This window comes from Sturnira hondurensis, unplaced genomic scaffold (genome assembly GCF_014824575.4).
Source record: "Sturnira hondurensis isolate 20B ecotype Veracruz unplaced genomic scaffold, ASM1482457v3 Scaffold0022215, whole genome shotgun sequence".
Lineage (NCBI taxonomy): Eukaryota > Metazoa > Chordata > Mammalia > Chiroptera > Phyllostomidae > Sturnira > Sturnira hondurensis.
In genome coordinates this window covers 9,032,774-9,059,690 of record NW_028094846.1, presented here as the reverse complement: position 1 = coordinate 9,059,690, position 26,917 = coordinate 9,032,774, and the positions used below count along the sequence as shown (strand labels likewise).

The window sequence follows — 26,917 nt, the reverse complement described above, 5'->3', positions numbered from 1 at the left end:
GTTGGACACCCTGCTGACTAGCATGGACACACATTAATGAACAGACTGAAAACTATTCATACGAACTGGAAGAGTTTTGAGCACAGGGTCGGGGCCTCCACCTGTCCTCGACCTGCCGCCCACCTCAGGACCCTGAGAGGTTTGGGTCCAAAAGCGTGAGAAGCACTGCTCAGTGTCAGGGAGCTTTACGGCCGAGAGAAGCGATGGACAAGCCCCCGGGCCTGGTGCCCGGGGTGCGTGACTTACATGCAGCACTGATAGAGCGGGGCGAGGATGCTCCTCTCATCCAGCGAGGGGTTCCCGAAGCTAAAAACGAAACGAGACCTGAGTGAATTAGGTGGAAGCACCTGCTCGCTTCTTAGAACCAAAGCAAAAGCAGACTCTGTAAGAAACCCGACTGGACGCTGAGTGACATCCTGCCCCTGCAGCTCGATCACCTGAATTAAAGCCGAGCAGGTATAGTCGGCTACACAGGATTCCAAACGTTAGCAGGACAGCACGAAAGCACAACAGGCCCCTTTACAAGGACCCCCTTCTCCTGACAACACAGCCCGGTGACAAGCAGGACTGTGGCAACACAGACCAGCAGGGCAACCTGAAGGCCACGTAACCAGAGAAAACTTCAAGGGTGGGCAGAGAAATACGGGCTCTTCATATGAGGTTCCTGCCAATAAGCAGGTGGTCGTTACCTATAAAAAGAAGTTACAGCCTTGGCCAGTGTGGCTCAGTGGGTTGGGTGTCGCTGCCCTGCAAACCAAAAGGTTGCAGGTTCGATTCCCAGGCAGGGCACATGCCTGGGAATGTGCACAGCAGTGGCTCCCACCTGCTTTACTGGGAGAGGGGAGAGGGAGAGGCAGCGTTTGCTGGCCTGTCACTTTCTGTGGCTGTCATCCCTGTCCGAGCACCAGGTACCTGCTGCTCAGTGTCGGTGGTGGCACCGTTAGCAAATGCTGCCCAACTTCTTTGCTGAGGACCCATGTCCCAACTTCTTCTCAGTAACCAGTGTTCACTGTAGTGACCCAGACAATTCTGGGCTCCAAAGAAGTATCCTGTTCTGGGTGACTGAAATGTGGTGCTCGTGGGCACCATGGAGGACGCAGAGTGCACACCCCAAGTGCAATGCGTTGTTCAAAGAGCTCAGACTTAAAAGATAAAGACGGTCTGCCCCGGCTGGTGTAGGTCAGTGGACTGAGTGCAGGCTGCAAACCAAAGGGTCACCAGTTTGATTCCCAGTCAGGGCACGTGCCCGGGTTGTGGGCCAGGTCCCCAGTAGGAGGTGCATGAGAGGCAACCACACATTGATGTTTCTCTCCTCCTTTCTCCTTCCCTTCCCCTCTCTAAAAATAAATAAATACAATGAAAAAAGGCATTCCATTTATTCAAAATAAATAAAACTATGTTTTTCAAGATAAAAGTAACTTGTCTTTATACCTAATCACTAAGCAACCCCTCTTCCTCTCACAGTAGCAAAAGGCTGGGCCCAGACTGCTATGGAAACTGTGAGACAGCCCTGGCCGGGTGGCTCAGACGGTTGGAGCCGCGTCCTGTGCGCCAAGATGGGAGCAGGTTCGATTCCCGGTCCAGGCGCAGGCAGGAGTCAATTGCCCATGTTTCTCTCTCCCCCTTCCATTCTCTCTAAAATCAATAAACATATCCTTGGGTGAGAATTTTAAAAAAACAGCTCATCAAACTATTCACCTTTTAAAATTGCATGAACCTTTGGATGAAATAAGTTTAACAGTAATCAGATTTCATGTTCTATTAAAAATGTATTTCTCAAGATTCTAAACACCACAGTTAAGAAAGAATTTGAGTAGCGATAAGTCAAAGGCTTTGTTTCTAGCTGCCTGTGAATGGAATCACAGTCTTTACCTCCTGGGGGAAAAAACACTTCTCCATGTTTTAAAGTCCTCAGGTCCCTGAGGGTGGACAGAGGCAGGGCCTGAACAAGCTGGAAGGTGGGGTCGCCAACCTCAAAGACCCCGAGCAGAGACGGGCAATGTGCCCTCGGTCAAGCGCGTCCTGGGTTCTTCGGGGACAGTCTAGAAAATGCCCTTGCTGTCCGCACGGTGGTCCCCCCGCCCCGGCCAGGGTGGTCCCTCCGGGCCTACCTTTTGGCATTATCCAGGAGGATGAGCATACTGGCACCCTCATCGTCCTGGAAGCTCTCGTAGTGATGGCGATCGGCATTGCCGATCAGGTAATCAAAGACGGCGGTGTCGATGATGTCCAGGAGACGGGGGCCAGAGTCGTAAGGGGACGTTTTCTTCACAGCATCGCAGTAGCTCTCGTCGTACTCCCACCTGGAGGCAAGCGGCATCCCTCACTGACAGCCAACGCCGCCCCGGCGCTGTCTACACGCAGGAGGCGAGGCTCCTGCCGGGCAGGTCTGCCCCGACCCTCCACTTCCTCTCGGGTCCGGGCCAGAACCACTGCCTGCACCCAGGGTCGGTGCCGGGCCAGGCGCCGGGGAGCACGACGCAGTGGCCCCCGGGGGCATTTACCTGGCCAGCTTGCCCTCTCGGTACGTCCTGCCCCAGGGGTGTCGGTGCTTCTGCAGCGGCCACACATCTGGGAGCCACAGCGTGACAGACCCCTCCATGGTGTCGCCGTCGGCACAGGCCGGCTCCGTTTCTCGGCAGTAGTAACACTTCCCATAGAAGCAAGTGTTGTTTCCTAACAGGGAGGGAGGGCCAAACACACTTCAGAACAGAAGGGGGAGATTCCAAACTCTCCCCGTGAAGCAAGCGGATACGGTGGAGTCCAGATCCTGAACTTACGTTTACAACTCCACAGGAAATCAATGCACACGGTGCAAGAAAAATTCAAAACGCAGAAAAGGACACACAGGAAAAAGTCCGTCTCCCTCTCTCTGGGCCCTTTCCACCCGCTCTCTCTCCAGGAGCCCACTGCTGCCCAAGCATCTTTCAAACCCCCTTTTAGTAAAAGTTCTGCGGAAAAGCACTGGCCCCTTGGGTTCTGTCAGAGCCCCGGGAGGAAGGAGATACGGCCCGCCCAGGGTGGCAGGGGTGTGGACCCAGCGGGACACACTGGACAAGGAGCAGATTCATGTCCCAGAGCAAATGGTGTGAGACTTCACCACACTAATCTGAATGGTGCACAATTTAAAACTGATGAACTATTTCTGGAATGTTCCATTTAATATGTTTACCAAATTCTTTCTCTCGAATCTTCCTATCCCTGTCCCTGCTTCCCTCTGCCTCCTACTGCACTGAGTTCACTCCAAAAGCCCCAGCGCCCCCCTTCCCAGCTCATCCCCGACCTGCTGCTGTAGGTGGCTTTCTGAACTTCGAGCCTGACTTTTCCACGCCCAGACCCCTTCAGTGGCTCCCCAGTGCCCCAAGAGGAAGCCTCCACTGTGGGCCAGGGCACAAGGCCCCTCTGTGACGCTACCCTGACCACCTGCCTCGCTCACTCGGCTCCACGCAGACCCTTACCTCACAGCAGGGGACTTCCAGGTTCCTGCCATCCACCCCTGGGAAGACCCCCCTGCCCCCGGGAACCTGAGAGCAAGCTGCCGACCTGCTCCTATACACCCTTCAGTTCTTCAGTTCCTGGAAGCCAGGAGCCGGCCTGCTCAATGATGCCCCATTCAGCTTATTAACCACTCCCTCCTCCCAGTCCTCTCCGATCCTCTCACCGACGGTGAGGAAGGTGCTCAGGAGCTGCTCCGTGGCGACCGGCTTGACCTCCGTCCGCAGATTAACGAATCTGCCGACCACCAGGGGGGCTCGGCGGAAACCCAGAATCCTGGTTTGGGAGATTGAAGAGGAGAAAGACAAATCTCTGGGGATATATTTTAAATAGCGGTCTCAAAAATCATGGTTAATCATATTAACTGTGTAAAGGAATTGTTGACAGGAGGGTAAGTATTTTTCAGAGACACAGATATTTACAAGTTTAACGTCCAGATGGATGTAGAATATACGTCAGCAAAAAGGATAAGGCAAACCCAGCAAGGGGTGAACAACTACTTATTCCAAGGAGTGAGCACGTGGGTTCATTTCATCTTATTCCCTCCACTTTTGGTTGTTAGAAAGTTTTCATAATAAAAATTTCAAATAAATTTCAACAAAGCATTAAAAAAATCAGGTCTAAATCCACTCTTGGGTTTGAAGCTTTGGGTAAAACAGCAAGCTGGCAGAAGAAGATGAAGAATAACCTAAAAGGACAAGCCCGCAGGACAAATCAAACACAGACACATTTGAAGGCATTTCTCTCTAATGCTCTGCAACTATGACCTTATGGATGAGAATAATGTTTTAAAATGAAATTTCCTGTCTAAAAAATACACATTCGCTGAAGAAAAGGTGAAGGGGCAGGATTTAGAACACACAGAGAATTTACAATGAAGAAAATAAAGACCCCCCCCCCCCTTAACGTACCCTATTTTTCACCGGTCTTTATACCGTGAGCCTTTTCCTAAGGCCAGACAAAGCCTTTGAAAATGGCTGTGTGGTACAGTGGTTACTCGAGAGGAAGGGGGTTGGGGGAGGAAGAAGAGGATGGGGGGTCAACGGTATGGTGACCAAAGGAGCACACAGTGCAATCAATACACAGATGGTGTGAGGATGTGTTACAGAACTGTACACCTGACACATACAGTCTCATTAACTAATGTCACCCCGACAAATTTAAACAAACCAAAAAAAACGTTTAAGGCTGTGTCATAAAAATCCACTGTTCAGGGCTGCTGACTTTGTCCTAAACTCAGTCTTGGAAAAGCCACAAAACAAGGAGATGGACAGATCTGTCAAAATAACATAAAAACAGCGAGAAGCTCCTGAGGCCACAGAAGGCAGTCAAACCTAATGAAATGGAGATACAACAACCCAGAGCGGAAGGGTGTGAGGAGCCTCGGGTGAGAAAAAACGTTGGGAAGAGTCTTTTCTCCCCCAGGCCCCCTGCCAGGCCAGAGCCCAGCGCTCGGTGACAAGGAGCCTCATCCCAGCGGTGGCAGCGGATAAAGGGGCAGGGACTCCCGCGACAGAAGGGCTTCCAGACTCTGAGGCAGAGGAGGACTTTCGAATGCAAAACCTCCCAAAGCACAAGTGATACAGTGAAACATTATTATAGTTAATCAGCTTCAAAATGAATGATTTCTGTACAAAGACTACTTCACTCTAAGTTAGGGAACAGGAGTTGTGCTGTGAAAAGATTAAGGAGAGACTACGCTTGGTCGATAATTGGGGAAATGCAATAAAGTAACGAGACGGCACATCACATGTTAGGGCAACAAAACCTGGGGCGCTGGGCAACACGAAACATGGGTACGGGCGTGGGAAAGTGACCTGCACATAATGCTGGTGTCTGTCGACGGGGGAAGAGGAGGGAAGGGGTGGGCGATGAAGAAAATCGGGAAAGAAGTGAGGCCCTGGAAAGACTGACTCTCGTGTGCCAGCAAGTGGGGAGCAGGATTTATTACCCAGCTCTCGCCCCCACGAGGTAGTAAAGAGGCGTGAAAGTTCACGGAATTGTGAACGGACATTTTGTTTAACCTTTTCCACAGCAGCGGATGGTTTTTAAATTGCTACCAGTTTTTCACTTCTGAAAATGCGATAGCTAAGACTGTGGTATATGTATCTTTGAATTTCTAATTATTTCTCTAGGGTCCTTTCTAGAAATATCTTAAATGTTCGCATAACAAGGTATCACTCACTCAGAGGGTATGTGTGTTAAGGTTTTTGACACATAAGGCCAGAGCTCTTACCAGAAAGACGAAAACAATGAACAGTGCCAGACACAGCCTAGGAATCTCAATGTATTTCTGCCAGTGAAGTTTTATTAAAAAAAAAAATCTTTGCTCTTTTTGGCAGGAGAATATAGTATCCCGGTGTTTCGACTGGACTTGGTGTATTACTGGCGGGGACAAACCCCCCCTCCATATTTACCAGCAATCAAAACCTTCTATTCCACCAACAGTGTCCTCAGACCATTTTCCACTTGAGTTTGAGCCCATGTAGAGATCTGAGTAAATATTGCTATATTACGTCTATGTGCTTGGATTACATTAGAGTCAAGTATTTTCTCCTGGCTTATTTGCATTTAAGTTTTGTTTAATGTTTCTTGATGTGCGAGTGAATTTTTCTTATCTAGCTGAGTCTACTGAACTTTTTCTTTGTGATTTTTTTAGATTATTGTTTTTATGCTTAGAAAATCCTTCCCAGTACAGAAAAAGACAAAATTCACCTTAATTTTTTCCCAATTTCCTTACAGAATCATTTAAAAAATACTGTGACATTTCTTTCAACGCCTGTCCGTGTGCCCTCACGAAAAAGCAGGTCAGAAACACAACTGGGCTGCTAGACAGTTCACTTGCCAGGGTCCTGATGAAAAACACGCACTTTCCTAGTAAACTTACACACGTACAGAACTCGTGTGCATTCTGCTTTTGGCATTATTCTGGTTACTGAAGCTGTGCCTATCTCATATGAAGGACAATAAAATTCATCAAAACATCATGCTGTTTCTAGCACATGGGGATAAGCTGGTATTACGTCCCTGAAACAAAAACGGAACAGTGTCGCCAGGCTCAGTAAACGCCCAGTGCAACTCAGGACTCGAGTCCAGACTGGTTTTCACCCTGCCACTGTACTTACTAGGAACACCGTCGCTCACGAAGATGACAGAGGGCAGACCAGTAGGAAATGACCTAAAAGAGCCTGGATGTAAGAAACTCACTTTGGTATTATTTTCAGTACCACCCCAATTATGAGGCCCTCGTGCAAATTCAATGGGATCTGTCAATCAGCTATGCCAAGTAGGTAGCAACAAGCCAAAGACATTAGTGCCGTGGCCTCTGACAGAGTCCACATGCCCTCCCTTCCAGGACGTCTTTAAAGGGAAACAAAACGCAGGGAGCCGCTGCAATCAGACCCACCTGTCCAAGTGGAAGGCCGCCACCTCTGCGTTGTGTCTGTCATAACCAGCGTAGGGCTCCCCTTCCACCACGTAGTCTCGGTTGTACCTGCGGAGCGAAGGTGGGGACAGGAGCCACGTCAGTCAGCACCTCGGGCAACGGCACGACCGAGCGCCAGCAAGCCTGGGTCTGCCGGGGTCACTGGGGGACGGCTGAGGGCGCAGCGGAGGAACCAGGGCTCTGCCCGGCGATCACGCAGCACGCAGACACGGGGGAGGTCATTTTCACCCCGTCTAAAAAGCTTTCCACGTAGTCTGATCAAGACCCCGAGGCAATTTTCTGGGAGGCAAGGACCACCTTCCTATCTCCACCTAGTGCTGAAGGAGTGTTTACTAAAATGTTTATTAGACTGAACCTAAGACATGAAGGAAAAATGTAATTTAAGTGTTTGTTTACCAGAATGGCTATGGAGAAAGGCTTATGAGAGAAGTTCAAATTTCCTAAGAAAAAGCAGTCCTCATACACCCCAGTGTTCTTTATCACGTAGGCGGAGATGCATTTGAAAAAAAGCTGTCTGAACGCCCGCCCTCTTTTTCGCTTTAGGTTTATGAAGACATTAGTAACGGAAGAGACGCTGGCCTGGACGGACAGCCAGGTATATGGCTACCTCACCTACCTGGGTCACCCTGAGCAAAACCCTCTGTCTGCGCCTTGCAGTCCTTACCTACAGTACTAGGGGCTTGACTGGGAGCTAATTTCTAAGATCTGTTTCACCTCACACTCCATTCTGATGATTTTGCATCATATGCATGACATAAAGGATAATGAAAACTGGCAAACTTCTTTCTGCTAATCACAGAAGGAGATACAGTTTAAACCTGTTAATTAGGAAGAAAAAGACGCTTAAGTCACCTGTGACCTCCACTGTTCACTTGCATTTCCTGGTCGGAAAGGCCACCCGGGGGGCTGCCCCGGGCCCTGCCAAAGGGAAGCGCACTGAGCAGGAAGCCCGGTGCGGAGTGGCTTCGCTAAGGGCACTTGGCCCACCGGTGCAGCGACCTCCAGCATAAGGGACTGTGGGACATGACGTGAAGGCTCACCCACCAAATGCACTTGCCAAGGCCAAGTGGGAAGCGCTAGGAGGCAGCCACGCGCCCGCGCCTGGCTGGACACCAGTTTCTCCCTGGTGCTGCCCCCACGCTAGAAGGCTGGCTCTCACTCTGGGGTCAGAGCACTCACTATTCAGATGTCGGGGATCCCACTGGCTCCCTCCAAATCGAAAGCCTCCATTTTTAAACAGACAGCAGGCAACGCTGCCATTTCAAGCACCTCTCTCTTGTGACAGCTGGGGGCAGGTGTCAGCGGGGGACAGGCCTTGGACACTTTGCCAGGCTCCAGGGGAGCCACAGGAAGGGAAGTGGAGACACGCAGTCCGCTGCTCTCCTCGAAAGAGAGCTTTCCAATGTACAGGAAGGGAGTGGAAGACCCCAGAGGGATCCGGGAACTCGGAGTGGGCTGGAGAGGGAGGGAGCGGAGGAAGAGGAAGGGCTCAGAGTCAGAAGGAAAGAGCAGCCCTGGAGGCCCTGGAGTCGGGAGGCCTGAACCCTCAGCTCCCGCTCGGCTGCGTGAACTTGAACTAGGCCGGTCGGAGCTCTGGGCCTCGTTTTCTCGGACCCTGAAGGGAGCAGCTGGACTAGCTGAGCTGCAGAGTCCCTCTCAGTACTTCCTAAGACCACTCCTCGCTCTGCCCACTCTCAGGCCCCTGCAGTCATGTGCCTTCTCACCGTCCCTGCGGCATTGCCTGTGACAATCAATTTACTTCCAGTATGGGTTCGGATACCCTGAAAATAATCACTTTTATAATGTAAGGCGAAGCCTGTCAATAAAAGTGCCACTGTATTCCTACATGTTGTCTCTCTCCTGTCGTCCGCCTCTGGGAGCAGGACAAGGACAAGAGGGCTCCAAGGACACGGGAGCCGTGGTGGCTGCTACAGGAAGGGGCACGTGTCACTTAGCAGTGAGGACCCATCTCAAGTCCCTGACGTGGCAGCCAAATTCATACAGTGACGGCCAATAAATCACTCCTGCTGCCCCAGTGAGGGCTATCAGAGTGTGAGCAAGGGCAGTAACTGGCACCCACACCAGCACTGAGGGGCCACTAAGGCCCCGGACCAGAGCAGCGATGCGCTGGGGACTTCGGGACTGGCGTCGACATCCACGAGCACTTAAACGGACACCCCCACCCAGCCCATGACAGCGCCAGGCACATTGAGCATGGGCCAGGGTGGTCAGTGACTCTGAGCACCTCCTGCCCTACAGGGGCCCATGCAGCTTGCAAGGTCTGGGAGGACATGGGCGGCGCAGGAGGTGGGGAGGGAGGAGGGCCGGTCTGACAGAAGTCCAGAGCTGGGTCCAGAGGGGAAGACTGCACGGGGGAGGACCTGACCACCAGGCTGTGGGTGCTGGGTTTTGTCTGGTGAGAGTGAGAAGTTGCTGGATGTTTAAGGCTGGGTAGCAAGGGGATAGCACGGGTGTCCACTGGGGAAGAATAACAGTGGAGTTCTGCATGGTCTGGAAGAGGAAGGCAATGGGCAGGCTGCAATGCTAGCGAGAGACATGAGATGAAGCAGCAGTGACTGAGGTTAGGTTCTGCTTTATCTGCCGCCCCTGCCCTAGGCACTGTGAGACCTCTGCTCCCTCCACTCACGCCCCGTCTGAACACCGTGCACAGCTCCTGGACCGACGTGAGCACCACACACCATCAGCACTCTCTGGCTTCTCACCCTTCCTGCTATCCCATCCCATCCCACCCTCAAGGTGTACCAACGGTGGGTATGGAGAGGCTGTCTTCTTATTTACACACAAAATGCTCGCAATACATCTCTTAGCTGATGGCTCAGGCTGCAAAACCACAGGCCAAGGACCACATTTCAGAACTAAACTCGCGATTTCTGATGGGCAAGCCCCAGGACACGAGGCTGACAGGAAGGCAGACACGCTGAGATCGCGCCCAGCACATGCAAAGGTCAGCCCCCCTCACTGCTCCCGGGCGACCCTGTCAAGTTGGCTCCTTGCTCGGAGCCTCTGTTTCTCACTCCGGGAAGAGGCACTGCACCTGCCCACACTGTGTTGCGGGCTAAAGGCATTAGCAGATAAGTCGGTGCAATGCCTGGCCAGCGGTCCACATGCAGTGGAAATTAGATCCCGAAGTCCATACAACCACACCTTTTCCACAGTACCCGCCAACCAGACTTTTCTGGTCTCCAAAACTCTGCTGCGTCTTTCAACTCTCCTAACTTCCACAATTTCCACACCTCACGCTTCCCGGTGCCAGGTAAACCCAGATCCCTCCAATTTCTGGAACCCCAATACAGGAGGTCTCTGGCTGCCTATTATCACTGAGAGCTGGGCAATGAAGGGCATGGACCCCACTACTGGGGTCACAACTGAATTCTGTACATTTTACCCCGTATTCTTCTCCCACTTCATCCAGCAAGACACCCAAAGGTACGTGTTTTAATTCTTTCAAAAGCTCCACCAAGGAATAAAAAAATTTTAGTACACAGAAAAGTTTAGACATTATAAATTTTGGGAAAATTCACTAGTAACTAATTCCTGGCAAAGAAATATGAATCACCATGTTAGCCTATTTCAAATTCATATACTCAAAGAAAACCTAAAAAAAATTTTCTTATTCCTCACTGGAGGATATGTTTATTTTAGAGAGAGAGAAGGGGGAGGGGGATGGAAAGAGGGAGAGAGAGAAGCATCGATCAGTTGCCATACGTGCCCGGCCTGGGGATCAATCCCGCAACCTGGGTGTGTTTCCTGACCAGGAATCGAACCTACAACCTTTTGGTATACAGGACGACACTCCAACTAACTGTGCCACCCAGCCAGGGTTCACAGAAAACTTTTTAAAAAGTTCATTACACTACAGAATTGAAATACAATGATCTCTGTAGATCCTTAGAAGTCCACAGGGGCCACTGTTTAACACACAGTCCACTCTCTAGCTCGAGTTTTGGACTCAGATAACGAAAATGGCCCGGTCCTCTGCCCACAGCAGGTGAAACAATGAGATGCCACCAAACACCTACTAGAACGGCCAGAATCCAAGACACAAACGCCACCAAGTGCTGGTGGGGATGGTGTGGGGTGACAGAAACTCTCATTCACTGCTGGTGAATGCAAAACAGTGCAGCCTCCTCGGCAGTTCCTGCAAAATTAACATATCCTCACGTATGACCCAGCAATTGTGCTCCTTGATATTTAACCAAATGAGCTAAAAACCAGTATCCACACAAAAACCTGCACATAAATGTTTATAGAAACTTGATTCATGATTGCCAAAACCTGGAAGCAGCCGAGATGCCCTTAGGTAGGTGAGTGGATACACAAACTGTGGTAATGCAGACAATGGGATAGTACCCAGCAATAAGGAGAGGTGAGCTATTGAGCCACAGGAAGACCAGGAGCAACCTTAAATGCACGTTGCTGAGTGAAAGGAGTGGATCTGAAAAGGCAGGATTCCAACTACACAGGTACCCTCGGAAAGGCAAACCTACGAAGACAATAAAAAAATCTGTGGTTGCCGGAGGTTGCTGGGGGCAGTCGGGAGGGAGGGAGGGAGGGACAGGTAGAACACAGGGGACGTCTACGGCAGGAGGCCGTTCTGCATGAAACTGTCGTGGTAGATACTCATCATTAGACGTTTATCAAAACACACAGAGTAGACAACACAAAGTGAATCTTAATGCAAGCTACGGGTGGTGGTCAATAAAATAATATTGGCTTATCATTTATAACAAATGTACAACACAGTGGAAGATGTTAATAATAGGAGAAAGTGCGGAGGGGAGGAGGGAACACATAGGAGCCCTCTCTACTTCCTCCTTGATTTTTCTGTAAACCTAAAAGTGCTTTAGAAAAAATCTATCAGCCCTGGCTGGTCTAGCTCCGTGGACTGAGTGCAGGCCTGCAAGCCAAAGGGTCGCCAGTTCAACTCCCAGTCAGGGCACACGCCTGGGTTGCAGGCCAGGTCCCCAGTAGGGGGCGTGCGAGAGGCAACCACACACTGACGCTTCCCTTTCTCCTTCCCTCTCCCTCCCTCTAAAAATAAGGAAATCAAAATTAAAAAAATAAATCTATTAATTAAAATAAAAACAAAAACAATACCTACAATGGGGGAAAAATACTGGCCGAAAGCATCACAGCTTCCTCCACAAAAGGGATTTCGGCCACCGGTCCTCAACCCACGCCCACTCTGGGCCACCCTCCCCCAGAGCAGGTGGTGATCTCTCTTTCACTGCACACTGGTGGTGACAGTTCCTTACTTCCTCGCCAACTCGTTTTGTGTCTCTAACATCTGGCACACAGTAGGTATTTGGTAAAGTCAGAAGGACAGCTCTAACTGTAAAGAGTTCAGTCTCATATGAAATCAAGTCACGTTCCTATAATCTCCCCCACTCAAAGGCTCACGGAACACCCCCTCCCAGCACTGAGGAGAAAACCGAGAGAAGCAACAAACCCCTTCTCTCAATCCTGTCACCCACACCAACCCCCAGCACACAGACTTCAGTACGAAGACTTACCGCTTGGGTTTGAAGACCACTTTCTGTCCTCCTTCAAGTATCAGTAAGGCTTTCAGCTGTGTCCCTTTATAACCCACATCAGCTTTTACAACTTTCTTGGTGGCCATGGCATGCATGATTGCCCCCAGCTCTGGTGTCTCTTCGGGGTACACTTCCCGGGGAACCACCCACTGGGCCGCAATCTCCCAGGGAGACTGCAAGGTGTGCTCCAGCTTGGGCGCCAGCTCCACCCGCAAGCCAGCCATCATTCGGTGAAAAGCCTTCTGGTCCTCCCGGTGGGCAGCCGAGGAATCCAAGTTGTCAATCAGGAAAACTTTGGTGAAGATAAAGATGACAAGGAGAATTGCTAACAGCACGACCCGCTGCTTCAGCTTCATGTTGGCCTCTTCCCCTTCACCCCGACCCACTCTCTCTCGAGTGTCTCTCGTGTGTCTCTCGCGTGTCGGGAGAGCAGGTGGTGATGGTGGTCAGCAAGGAGACCCCATGACTAGACTCGTTGGTGCATTTCTTCACTCGCGCGCCTCCCACAATTCCTGCAAGCCCAAGTGCAAAGCAAAATTCAATCAGAGATTCTATTCTTCCCCGCTGAAGCTTTTGCAAGCCTGAAATGCACTGCTTGCTTACCCTTTTAGCCTTGCTGGTCCTATGCTCGAGAAGACCTAATAATCTAAAATGAACTAGTCCAGGGAGGGACTTCATGGGTAGAACCAGGTACAATGAAAACTTAAAAGCAAGGGCTCCTGTTTTAATAGGATGCAGAGTCACCTAGGAGCCACTTGGACGGCTACAAATTTCTAAAAACCAAAACAAGGAGGAAAAAGCACAACGAAAGCGACACATTCAGATACGCCCAACTTCTTAACTTTCCTTTTTATCTTTCAAAATCCATAAAGGACTTCAGAACGTCCGAAACCACCAGTACTTGGTAACTTTACAGTTCTTATCTTCTCCCAAGGTAAGTCTTCCAACACACTGTAGACAGAAACTCCTACAACAGCCAAGGCGGGGACAGAGGAGACCAGGGACTCCTCCTCTGAACCCAAGTTCCCAGCAATCATATCCACCACATAACACGTGGCGTATCTGCTGATCACGTATTCACATACAACACTCAGACACGTATCTCTACTTAATCAGCCTTCCGCTAAATGAATTTTAAATTAAAATCCCTGCAAAACATGGGTAATCAAATCTGGGTAAATTGACTAAAGGAAAAACACATCCCTGCACTACCTGGCTTTCGGCAGAACGTGACTGGAAAGCTGGTGAGACCCGGCACTACGGCAACACGAGTAAGCCTGGACGGCTCAGGCACGCGCCCTGTACTGACGCCGCAGACAGGAGGAAGCGCTGCTCGGAGCATGGGGCCAACCCCACTCCGTCGACTCTCGAGCTAAAACAGTCCAGACGTAAGATTCGTGTATGGGTGTCCAGAACGTACAATCCGGTGTCACCTGCCTGCTGAGAGGCCGCTTCCCACTCACACGCAGGGCCATTTAAAGCCACGCACGAGCTTGCCCGGCCATGGGCTTACACGGCACTGGGCTGACAGCGAAGACAAGAAGGCAGCAGGGGCTGCTGTGCTCCCCTCCAACTCATTAGCGGCTCACACCACAAACTGAAGACACAAATGCCGTACGAGAGAGGGCAACTGAGTCCGCCTGAGAGCTCACCCAGACTGGAGACCGCCCCCCTAATAAGAGCCGAGACACAGCCAGAAACAGTGTGCTAGAGCCAGCGGTGTGTTTGGGGGGGGGCGGCGGTGCACACAGAGGGGAGCCTGCAGACACACAGTGTGCGCTCAGTGCCTACCCAACCACGCTTTTCACTTTAGTTTTCAAGAAGTGGAAAGTCAGAGTCAAATTCAAGTTCTAATTACCTCCAGCCACCTGTTCTGTTTTGGCAGCATCATTTCCCAGCGACTACGTAACAGAATTAGCTGAAACAAAAGCAATTCAAGTGCACCCCAAATGTAATTGTGACTGTTGAGACCGGTGTGAGATGCAGTAAAACGGTTCCCTATGATCACCGATGACGGCAACGCTGGGAGAGCAGATGGCAGAGACCTGTGCTAGTTCCAACGCGACCCAAACCACACACACACACACACAGCTCTGGCCGCAGCAACAAGATGGGACACGGACACCTCGTGGAGCCAGCCGTCGCTGCCTCCGCACCTCCGGCTGCAACAACTCACAGCCCTGGTACAGTTCTGGCCCAAAGGGGTCGGCCCAACAGCCTTGCACTTCCCCTGAAACACCCCTCAGACCTGAAGTCCAGTCAACACACAAACTTCTAGGGATGCCGCTCGTCTGATGCAGAGTAAGAGAAACTCCCTCGTGCCACACACGCCTATCACGTGTAAACATTCAGAACAAAGGTTGGAAATACAGAGGCTTTTTAAAAATCACCACTACAGGAATCCAGACAAAACAAAGTCTCCAACTCTGCAATCTGAGTGTGTGTTTTTAGGTTTTGAAATCTCATAAACCTTTGGAACAGGCTTCAGAACACATTCATCACTTTAGGGCTGCAAACAGTTCGTCTGCTCAACCGAGAGAGAAATTTTTATCAAGTGAACTGTGACGACTTCAACTGTTAGAACTGTTTACCTCTGCAGATTAGCAGTGAGGGCAGGTTTAAAGAAGAGGCTAAACAAGTTTCCGAGCCGTGCTCAGTCACCACATCCGGGGAGAACAAAGGCACCATTTGGCCCTGTTCTCTCCAACTGCCCCTCACCTCTGCCAACTCCACTCGGCGCCTACCCCCTTCACCTGGGCCACTGAAAGAACCACCTTCTGGGCCACCAGGTTCTCCCATCCAGGCTGACAGTGAGGCAAAAGCAGCTTCCTAATCAATCACACGCCACATCTGACTGCTGACCATTATACATTCCTCAGCAAGGCATCAAAGCCCCACCTTACATGGCCCCAGCCACCCACTTGGCTGGGCACCACTGTCTTCTCAGCTTTGACCTAAATGGACCACTAACATGCTCTGGTCCCCAGTTCCCCACGTGGCTGGCCCTTGCCCCCGTCAATCCTCACACTGGAACTCCCTCAAAATTCCTCTTGCTCTTACCCTTCCTTCCCACCTTCCCCGGTTTAAAAGCCTGGTCTGTCTTTCAAGGGCCACCTCCAAAGCTGTTTTTGGTTCCCCTCACACTCTGACCTCTCTCTCCTTTAGACCACTGCTTAACTGCATTCTGCCTCGTCCAGTGTCTCCTGGTGCAAAGCTCCGACTTCCCCTCTCAGGACCATGGCTCCTCCACAATCCTGGATAACTTGGCATTCCCTCCAGGACCCAACATAGTAAGGAGCGGGCCTTATGCATGGAAACCAAACAAACTGCTACAATGAGGCTTTGCAAATACCTCAAGACTTATGCTAATCTCCCTTGCTAATTTCTTTTTTTTTTTAAGATTTTATTTATTTATTTATTTTTAGAGGGGAAGGAGAGAGGTAGAGAAACATCAATGTATGGTTGCCTTTTGTGCGTCCCCTGCTGGGAGTTAGCCTGCAAGGAACCCACCTGCAACCCAGGCATGTGCCCTGACTGGGAATCGAACCGCGATCGCCTGGTTCGCAGGCCCGCGCTCAACCCACTGAGCTACGCCAGCCAGGGCGCTCCCTTGCTAATTTCTTATCAATGAGCCTTGGCTCTCCTTAATCAGCTACCCTCCATTCTGCAGCAACCTGCTTCACCTGCACTGCTGACACTGACGGTTCAGAAGACACAAAGGTATTTAAGAAATCAACAACATGGAGATTACAGTGGAATTTCTACAGAAGTGTATGAGTTTGCAAGACTCCTCCTACTCCAGAAAAAGTATGTGATGTGGACTCGTTCCACCCGCAAATGATGGCACACTGCATCCTGGGGAGGGGAGGGCGCCCGAGACAGGCTCTCCACGGAGTAGTATCTTCCTTTCCCCTGTGAGACGGCAGCAGGCCGCACGCTCTGCAAACCGGGTTTCTAAGATCCCCACATCAGACACTAAGGAAACTGAAGCAGTATCACGGGGTGAATTCCAAATCATTTGTGCAAACTTCACCTGCATTCCCAGGAGCCTCTACCTGCCTTCACCTCCTCTTATAAACGCCTCCAAGGGTGCAGCATTGTCCAGCTGAATTACGGTCATTCATTTTAACGCTTCTGTTATGTGGAACAGAGCCTACCTCAAAGTACAAATAGACTCAAGGTAACAACATAACTCAAACAATGTTGAGTGTAAAAGAGGCAGTGCAGCCGGTGCCAGCGTGGCTCAGCTTGTTCCGTGCACCAGACGGCTGGGGGTTCTACTCCCTGTGAGGCACATGCCTGGGTTGCAGGTTCAATCCCCAGTGAGGGGGGTATGGGAGGCAGCCGGTATTTCCCTCTCACATGGAGGAATGTTTGTCTCTCGCAAACCAATAAACACATTAAAAAATTAAAACATTAGATTAATAACAGAGGCAATGCAAATGGTAGTTTTCACACTAAAAGTTGGCATAGACTCCCGGACTCGATTTCTGGAAGGCAGACCTCTAGGAAAATTCCTCTAGTAAGAATTTTTCTACTGACTCTGGTTTCACTCCCAGCTCCACCAGCTAAACGAGGCTTGTTGTGGGAGCTGTTTACCTTCAACACACACACACACACACACACCCCCCATCCTACACATGACAACCTTGGCACTATCAAGGTGTCTGGGAGAAGTGCAACGGATACACAGAAAATGGTGAGGTTCTAGTGTACAGTCCTCTGTTCAAGAGTCTGGCTGACATCTGGAGAAACATGTACAGAAAAACCCATCGGTGCAGAGGTCTGTCCGTCACCGGGTGACAAATCCGATGCACGTGGCTGAGGAGGAACGTGAGAACCACGAGCCAGCACTCACGGCCCCACCTGGAGGTCCCACGAGCTACCAGAGAGGCTCCCGCTGAAGCTCCCTCTGGTCAGACGACCACCTCCCACGGCTGCCCTAAGGTCAGAGAGCAAATCCTGACCTTCGCTCAGAGCAACTACAAGTGAAAGCTTGTAATAAACCTTTTTTGTTTCCAACTCAGTGGCCCAATCAAGCCCTCACCACACGTGGAACATCACACACACCTGTGAGCGTCAAGGACCACAAGGAAAACATTAAGCAGGAACATTTCACCCAGAGTGTGACTAACAAAAGCAATTTTTGGCAAAGGGGGTGCAATTTATTATAAAACTAGTATACGATCATATTTACTCACATAAGCTCCCTGCCCTGGATGCTGAGTAGAAATTACCAGGACTGTTTTACAAATCTCTTCAGTAATTATTGGTTTCAGCAAACTTCTGAAGGCTTGGTGAGCATTAAGAGGTAACACCTGAATTTAATGAAAAGTTTTTGAGTGTCTATAATGACAGACACCAAAAAACAACTCCTCCCCTCAAATGGGGGAATCTCTCCCCCCTCCCTCTGAATCTGAGCTGGCTTTGTAACTTGCTTTGACCAACAGAAGTGACTGTCAGTTCTGCGCTTCGGCCTTGAGGGACCTGGCAGCTTCCACTGGGACCTAATGGCTGGACAGGGCAGCTTGGGCTGGACCGCGGAAGGATGAGGGCCTATCTGGACAGAGACACCTGGCCAGCCCCCAGCCCCTCTGGCCACCCCAGCCGAGATGCCCGACACGGAAGTAGAGCCATCGAGGGCACGACAGTTCCAGTTAGGGGGCGAACTGAATTCAGCCACACACGTGACCCCAGCCTATACCACGCCGGCAGAAAATCGAACCTGCTGAGCCCAGCGGACGTGCATTGTTATGGGAAATAACAAACCATTGCCTTAAGCCACTAAATTTTAAAGTAGTTTGTGAAAACACTCTCACATCTATTCTGTCCATATCAACTGTTTGGGGGACCTTAACAATTTTGGGGGAGAAGACATAGGGAAATGGGTTATGTGACAAAAACCAGTTCTCTCAGGGAGAGGGGAAACATTAAATTCCCTGTTAAATATAAGTAAAGATTGAATTAATACAGTGTCAGGATATATTTGCACATTATTATTAATGACTTACAGAGTAATAAACTCATTATGAAGGTTATATGCCATTTCTAGTTCTTTTGTCTTCATTGAAGATGTCTGGGAAAATACATAATTAAGGACTCTTAGAGGTAACAAGAAAAGAACCTCTACTCGATCACTGAATCCATTTACACACTCAGAGTGGTTAAGGCTAGCCCCATGCACAAACTCACACAACTACACAAGCCCGGCTTGTCCAGCCTAGCCTTTATACTTCGACCAACGCATAAATAAAAGCAAAAAGCACAACCCTTTAATAACAGAAAATGAGAAGCACACACACTCTCACCCTGGTCTGACAGGCCCCATATTCTGACCTTTTGTTTCTGATCGGCAGCGACATTAGAGCATCGTGCGGTTAGGCCACTAACAGCCCCCCACCCCCCCAGGAATAAAGCAGCCTCCCCTGACCGTTAGTAGCAGTTATAAGCAAAATCAAAAGCATTCAGAACCCCCCTCCCCACTTAGCAGCGGGTGCTCCTGTGCACGAAGTCCAAGCCTCCTCTACCCAACGGCATGGAGCGTCTGTCCCCCGGCACCTCCAGGAGATCGGCCCGCCTGCACCACCGCCAACTGCCCACCACAGCAACACACTACACCGCCTTCTCACCTCCAGATGGGGGCCTCCACAGGAACAACTTAAACCAAATACCAACGTTAACAAGCATCTACACAGAGGTTTCCTATCCCTGCTAATTTTCCACTTAAGAAACAGCTTCTTAATTCACCTTCTTACGCTGAATACAAGCTGGCGTGTGCAGAGGGTAAGGGCGTGTGCGTGGGCTCTGGGCGCCTGCTGCACCGCTCCCTCGGGGACTTGTGGACGTGATTTCACGGCTAACCACGCTGCCCCGCACGTTCCTCGTATAAGAAATAAAGTCAGAACACTATTTGCTAACTCAGAGTTGTTAAAAATGAACGGCGTTACCACATGTACCGTGCCCAAATCGGTGGTGCCTGGACAACCCACGGTGACTGCCTGCTACTCATTCTCACCACATCAAAAACCCAAAGATGAAAGCTTCCTGAGCAGAAAAGAATGACAAATCCTTGTCATTCTTTCACCGGTCCCGTGGTCGTCCAGGTTTCAGAGTCGGGGGCTGACCACACTTGCTGCAGCACCGGGAATCGAACCCATCCTTGCACTCGGCAGCAGTTAAGCCTGTACTCAGGGAGGCCTTCAGAGCCAGCACCACTGGAGGCGCAGGCCGGGGGGGGCGGGGGGCGCCTCACTCCTCTGACCCACCAGTTCCCGTCCTCTGCCAAGTTCCATTCTGCCACATCCAATCTACGTGACACAGACAGAGAGCAGGAACTTACGCTATTTCACAAAAAATGTCGCAAGAATGCCCGTCACAACATTTTTCAGTTTTGAAATTCATCTGTGTGTTTCAAAGATGAGAGCTTGGCATGTCCTCAAGCTCTTAAGCCTTAACACAAGGATGTCAAACTCGTTTTCACCAGGGGCCACATCAGCCTTGCAGTTGCCTTCAAAGGGCCGAATGTAATTTCAGGACTGTATAAATGTAACTACTTCTTCTTTTTTTTTTAATATTTTGTTTATTTATTTATTTTTAGAGGGGAAGGAGAGAGGGAGAGAAACATCAATGTATGGTTGCCTTTTTGTGCATTCCCTGCTGGTAGTTAGCCTGCAAGGAACCGGTTTGCAACCCAGGCATGTGCCCTGACTGGGAATCGAACCGCGATCGTCTGGTTCGCAGGCTCGCACTCAATCCACTGAGCTACGCCAGCCAGGTAAATGTAACTACTTCTTGACTAGGGGCAAGGAGCTCGTGCCAGTGGGTAGAAACAGGTGCTGGGCTGGATAAAACAAGGTGGAGGCAGATTCAGCCCCCACCTGTGACTTAATGGTCACTTCAAGTTACAGTTACAGAACATCTAATTCTCATATCATCCAAATTGGTCCGAGTGTTAGATTCTCCTCCCTGTTTCCACTTCCATGTACACATTTACTCGAATCTGTAAACTCAGAATCCCTTTCGTGAAATCCCCCAACAGTCCCCTGTGAGGGAAACCAACCTAAAACAACCACCAGGCACTGATAAAGCATTAAGGCAGCCTTTCTTCCTGAGTGTGAGAATTTAAATGAAATAAGCAACAGTTGTTTGTTCCCTCTGAAAAAATTTCATTTCCTGCAACCCATCCCATTTAAGGGTGCCCCTGATTTAGGACACCCTCTAACCCGTTTGCTTGAAAAGTGGAAAGAAAAGGAAAGTCTTCAGCTCCTACTGTCAGTGAGCTGTTCTCCAAAAGCAACACAGGCAGGCCCCCGGATCTAGAAGCTCTGGCAGTGCCTGGGCACATGCATTCTGTTTCGCAGGGGCCAGGAATGGCGACCCTTCCCAGGTTCCAAGCATGTCACTGCTCTGCTGTCCGTGCACGGTCATCCAAGGCCGTACCGAAGACCGTACTCCCTACAGAATGCGAAACATCGAATTTCAAGTAACATACATCTTCCCTCAGATTTTCATGTTTTCCATCTTTACTGTTCAGTTCACTGCAGTTCTTGCAAAGGTATATACACTTCATGCAACAATCACATCTCATGTTGTTCAACCTTGTGTTCTGGAGGGTTAGGCTGACAGGCCACCAGTCAGCTGAGAAAGAACCTCCAGCCTGTGCTGACTTTCGGCTCAGTGGCTCCAACATGATCACGTGTGCACACACAAACACACACACACACACACACTCATACACACCCTTTTTGGGTATGCCTGTCTCCTCTACTGTTGTGAGTTCCTTCAGGATAGGGGACATTTTGCTCCCTATGTACTTCCAGGTAAGCCAGCGCAGTGCAGGGGGACATGAGAGGTCCCCAAAAAATGCTTGCGGAATAACAGGAGTGAAGATCAAGGAGGAGAGACCTTCAGGGTTACAAGAATTTCTTCAGCTCTCTGGTGCACACACGGCCACTTTTTACAGAGGCAGGGAAACTAAGCCCTGAAATGAATCCAGATATACCGTCTAGTAAAAAAATGCAGAAATAGCAGTTATGTACACAAACTTTATACATTCGAATTTAAATTGCTGCCTTCTGTATACCCTGCTTCCAGCTCTCAAGGCAATGCCATTATCAGCCCAGCCCCTGGCACGGGCTGGGACTGGCAGTCAGGATGACCCGGAAGCACTCACAGAAGACTGGGGACAGCCCAAGCCACTGCCCAGAAGCGACACAGATGGGGCTGGACCCAGCATTTCAAGTGCTACCAGCAATGCTTTCTGAGGCGAGAACCAACGCTCGTTGGTTCTTTTCTTCTACAGAGAGGACTACAGGAACATAAACGCACAAAGAGCAAGTTCACTATCTACGCCACAGATAAGAAACAAGAAACAAGCAAAAGGTCTTTGGGCAGCCAAAACAGTGGTTACAGAGTTCACCCATGAACAGAGAGGAGGCTGCAGACCTCACTAAGCCTGCTTAGCTGTCTTACGTTCAATTTCAGGAAGCAGGGTTCTCTGCCTTGCCACTCCGCAGAGGGCCAGAAGCTGCACGTTAGAAAGAGGGCAGCAGGGACGCTCACGACAGCAAAAGCACAGCTGTCCCACCTCAGAAAGAAGAGGCAGATGGACTATAAAGAGCAGACTCAAGATCTCAATAAGCAGATGGGGCAAACAACCTACATGTCTCAATTGCCTCAAAGCCCCACTCCATTACTGTTGGTAACGGATGCTAGTAATGACCTTGAGTCAACAAAGGTTAAACCACGCTGTCTAAAAAGCAAACAAAGCATGTAAATTTTTTTCCACAAAAAGTATAGTTAACAAGAGAATTTCTGCACATAATACCTTATTCCCTAACAATTGTGGACAAAATGAAACACTCCTCTATACATACATGACGCAGAAAGCCAGCATCTGAGAGCATGGAATGACAGACTTCGCTGTCCTGTCTGTACTTCCTTCTGTCACACATTCATCATGTCACGTTCCTTGACTTCCTGTTATAACATACCCAGCCGAACAGGTTGTTTACCTCACCAGAAAGTGCAGACCCCAAACACACACGGAAGCTTAGTATCCCTTTTTGACGTCAGCTTCCATTTCTTATACTGGGACGACAGCTGCACCCCCCGCCAAGGCTCATCATGCCCAGAGCCAGGCCCTTCCTCTCTTGCTTTTGGGTAAGAAAGATGAAATTACGTTAGAGCTTTGCACCACAGTCTCTCCTAGATGGCCCCACCAGTCACGCTGACATTGTGTTGCTCAGAGGCCTGTTTCAGCAGCAAAGTAAGGTCTTCTGTTCCACACCCCAGGTCTGTGCTAATGAATTCCTTAGTCCTTGGGGGTTACAGAGGCAGTTCAAGGAAGGAAAAGAAAGAGATCATGTGCAATGAGGAGCCGCTGGAGAAGCATTTCAGGGAGGAAAAACTCTCCACTCCCACCCCCAATATAAGGGACAAGAAGATGGACAGTCAAGGTCAATGTTACTGGTATGGCCATTACCAAGAGCTATGGTTCTTCTATTAATGCAAGAAGACTGACTGCCCATCCAACTGCTTAGTTAGCCTAGGCAGAGAAGGTCAAGTCCGTGAAGCCGCACCTGACCAGAGAGCCCTGGGCCACCCCCCCACTGCAGGTGGCTGGATGGATGGTCATGCACCCCCACAGTCTAACTCAAGGCAGCTCCAGCAAGTAACCCCCTTTACAGGTACCCACCTCAGCAGCATATTTTCAATGGGAATCTGAAGCACATTTTTTTTTTTGCATCTCTTCTTACTCAAAAGAGGAATGAAGCAATTCAGTACATGCATTAGAGTATTTCCCTTCCTTCATACCATTTCCCACTCATTCCTTCAACTGTCAAATACTGCCTGCACATCTTCTTCGGGCTATGCACTGGCAGGTACAGAGAGAAGAGCACCTCCGTTATCATCACCATTGCAACAAACTGTAGTGTCTCACTGCAACTGTGCTTCTCGCCCCTCTACAAAACCACAGGGCATTTGGTCCTGGAGTGACCCACACTAGCTGCACAAGACTGTCTCCTTTGTATTATCTGCCACTGTGGCCACAGAAAACAAAGTGGCCTCCTGATTCTCTATGTGATTGCAGCAATGACCAAGAGACAACCGCTGTGGTCACTACTTTGAAGAGTTACCCATTCGAGGCCCTGGCCAGGTGGCTCAGTTGGCTAGAATGTGGTCCCTATGGTCAAGGTTCTGGGTTTGATTCCCCGTCAGGGTACATGTAAGAATCAACCAATGAGTGCATAAATAAGTGGAATGACAAATCCACATTTCCCCCTCACACTCTCTCTAAAAGGTTTGTCTATTCAAGAGCTGAAGCATCTGGTTTCAGGGTTTACCACTGCAACGAGGGTCATGCAAAGTGTGGGAACCTGAAGGCAGCCCTGCAACTCAAAGAAAATTTAACTTAGAAATTCAAGATGCAGGAAAGATGAAAAGCAGAAGCTTTAAGGCTGTGTGAAAGGGCTGGAGTCTACAAATAGAAATCAAGAGAACAGACTGAAAGTTAAGGAGGTATCAATTCCGCATAAAATAATTCTATGACATTAAGGATTAGCCAATAGACACAGGAAACACTGAACTTGCGTGCAGGCGTCACACTTCCCCAGCTGCACTGGAGGAAGGCTCCGAGCTCCCAGATCTCTCCCTCGTCTCTCACCTCCACCTGTTTCTGTCACCGCACTGCACTGCGAAGCTGAGAGTCTGAATTACTTCTTGGGCGTTTTGATTCTCTGATGAGCACTCTCAAACGTGGAACGGCCGCCTGTGGACTGAGTCCACTGTATGGCTCTAGGGCCATAGCCCAACACCTTCACAGACTTTAGAAAACTTACTAATTTAAAACAAAACATTACTTTAATTTGAAATCTACTTTAGATTGGCTCTGAGTCTGGGCAAGCAATCTGGCATCTCTACACCTGTACCTCAGTTTCTGAAAGACAACGTCTTGAAGATAAACAACAAGACACAGGGTGGGGCAAAAGTAGCTCTACAGTTGGGAGTACAGAAAACACACTCTCTTCTGGTCTTACTTATTATTTATTATAAATCTGCTTTGGCCCCACCCTGCATGAGAAGTTCTCCAAGGCTTAGCTCAAAGATCCTGCGTAAACAAGGACTGTTTGTACTAGGCAAGCACACTGAGGTCTTGAGCCCAATTAAAACGTATCAACTCCAATGAAATGCATGCATTTACAACACAAGAAGGGCAGGAACGATGAGTAAACAGCGATCTTAACGACCAGATTACATATTTATAAAGTCCTACGAGTTAAAAGCTAAAAGATCCCACAATTCCTACTTTGTTTTCAAGGTGAGAAATCAGATCGCGGGAGAGAAACTGGCTGGGTGGAGATGATACTGATACCCGGCCCTACACTCAAGTCAGAGTATCAAGCCTCTCTCATTTTCCCAAATTGTAAACTCAGCCACCCCAATGATAACGTGCTCAATCAAAGGACTCCGAAATCCGAAACGACCAAACATGCCCTGTCTGTCCCCTCTGCTTTCCCTCCAACTTCCTTCTACCCTTCTCTTCCTCCCAAGAGACTCGCAGGTACCAGAAGCCCGATTAGAATGAAACTCTCATCAGCTCCCACGGTCAAGGACATGACTGGACAACTGCTCGCATTCATCATTAATGGCAACGTTTAGGTTCTTTCTTAATCGCTGGGCCAGCACACCCGGAAATGAACTCTCCAGCGCAACCCACTTTGGACTACAGTATCATTTCCTCAAGTCGCGTCCCCATGGCGAGCGCGGGGTGCAGACCCCGAGGAGACCACCGACCCCTGCACACAGGGGTCACGGTTACCCTGCCCCTTGCTAGGGGCCTGCAGGTCACTCGTGCTTCCGGGCCACGAGATGGGCCCGCGGGGCGCGCGATCCTCCCCGGGCCGCCGCAACCGGCACCGGCAAGAGACACAAGGGCGGCAGCAGTGCCAGCTGCCTCATGGGACCGCGTCCAGGCGCCAGGTCTGGTCACTAAGGCGGCCCTGAGCGGCCGAGGCGTCCCCAGGTAAGGCCCGTGCCTCAGGGTAGCCGAGGAGACGCTACATCCCTTCCGCTGCGACCACCCGCAGGAGCCCGCCTCGGAGCCCATGGGGCGCGCGGCCCGAGAAGCTCCCCCTCGGGGACCTGCCCGCGGACAGCTCAGGGCACCAGTGCCCGGCCCCTCCGAGAGGCACCTCGTCCCCAGTCGGCCCCTGACCCTCTGCACACACTGAGAGCCGCCCGCACTTTCCCGCCCGCTGCGCTGGGGGCGAGGGTCGCGCAACCTCCGCCGCCCCCACGCCGCTCACGCTCACCTGCGGGGCCCTAGGCTCGCTCCATAGCCGCCGGGCCGTGCGGTCCGGCCCGGCCACCCCCACCGCCTCCGGGGAGGGGCCGCCCCACGCCGCGCTCAACGCCCCCAGCCGTCGCAGCCACCGCCACTGCGGCTCCCGCCTACCCCCGGCCCGGCCATTCCCTGGCCACCTCTCCCCGCGCCTGAGCCGGCTGGCCCACACCCACCCCCGCCTCCGCGGCTCCCGACTGTTGGTACCGTCCTAGCGTAACGCCTGCCCCGCGACCAATCCGAGGGCTCACTCTCCGAGGGCCCACCCCATCCCTCCAGTGGGCGGGCCTATCGGCTTCACTGCGGCCCGCCCCCATTAACCCTATCGGTCCCGGGCCGGTGCCGCTTAACTCCCTCCGCGCCAGCTGTAGTCTCTCCTTCTCCCTGCTGCCAGCCCAGCCCGCAGAAATTGACCTCTCCCTTCTCTGGCTTTCTCCTTCCTGGATTCCCTAAGCAGCAGTGGTGCTGGGGAGTTGGGGGCCCTCTGGTCAAGTTCTATTTGTGCAAAGCAATTCCCTCCTCCTTTTGCCTTTTTAATTTGACTCGACTTCTGATTCTGCCTGTTTCAGTGTATCCCCTTGCCCAAAAGGGGCTGACCTTCCCCCAGGGAGCCCCAGTCGCTCGTTCCTCCGACCAGAGTATAGCTCTCTGCTACATTTAATTGCATGCAACGAAATTGTGATTAGTTTACTGTAATATTAGTTGTTTAACGCGTCTTTTGCAATAGACAGTAAGTCCCATGAGGGTCTCCGGTCTCCAATGCCAGACACACTGAGTAGACCCCCTGTGAGTGGTCTGAAAGATTGATTGCCCTTAAGTTGTTTCTTTTCCAACGACTCCATACAGAGCACCCACTGTACAGTGCATCCACGCATTTATTCACTCTGTGCAAAGCTTGGACTTCACGTACCTGCCCCTGAAATTTCATGATGCACATTGCTCCCTGGGATAGATGAGTGACAGGAAAGACCGGGTTGATGCCTTATTTAGCCTACATAGTTGACTTAGGCAGCACAGTGTCAAGGAAAAATACTCTTCCTTACAGGATGCATGATTTTGGGGAGTGCCACTTACCCCCTC

General features: G+C 50.6%; 1 protein-coding gene across 5 annotated transcripts in view; it reads right to left on the bottom strand.

Annotated features, from left to right (window-relative positions):
* FAM20B (FAM20B glycosaminoglycan xylosylkinase) overlaps positions 1-26,036 on the bottom strand; it is a 31,411-nt gene extending 5,375 nt beyond the window's left edge. Inside the window, exons 1-7 of one of the 5 annotated variants that reach the window (XM_037035218.1) lie at positions 26,014-26,036; positions 12,475-13,007; positions 6,902-6,988; positions 3,662-3,771; positions 2,505-2,676; positions 2,112-2,303; positions 247-324 (exon numbers count right to left, since the gene is read on the bottom strand). In XM_037035218.1, the coding sequence (XP_036891113.1) occupies positions 247-324; positions 2,112-2,303; positions 2,505-2,676; positions 3,662-3,771; positions 6,902-6,988; positions 12,475-12,851 (1,016 nt within the window). In that variant the 5' untranslated portion in view covers positions 12,852-13,007; positions 26,014-26,036. Of the gene's footprint in view, positions 1-246; positions 325-2,111; positions 2,304-2,504; positions 2,677-3,661; positions 3,772-6,901; positions 6,989-12,474; positions 13,008-13,098; positions 13,269-25,808; positions 25,987-26,013 lie in introns of those variants that run through there. The other 4 variants (XM_037035216.1, XM_037035219.1, XM_037035217.1 and 1 more) reach the window with 4 other exon arrangements.
* Positions 26,037-26,917: the final 881 nt, after the last annotated feature.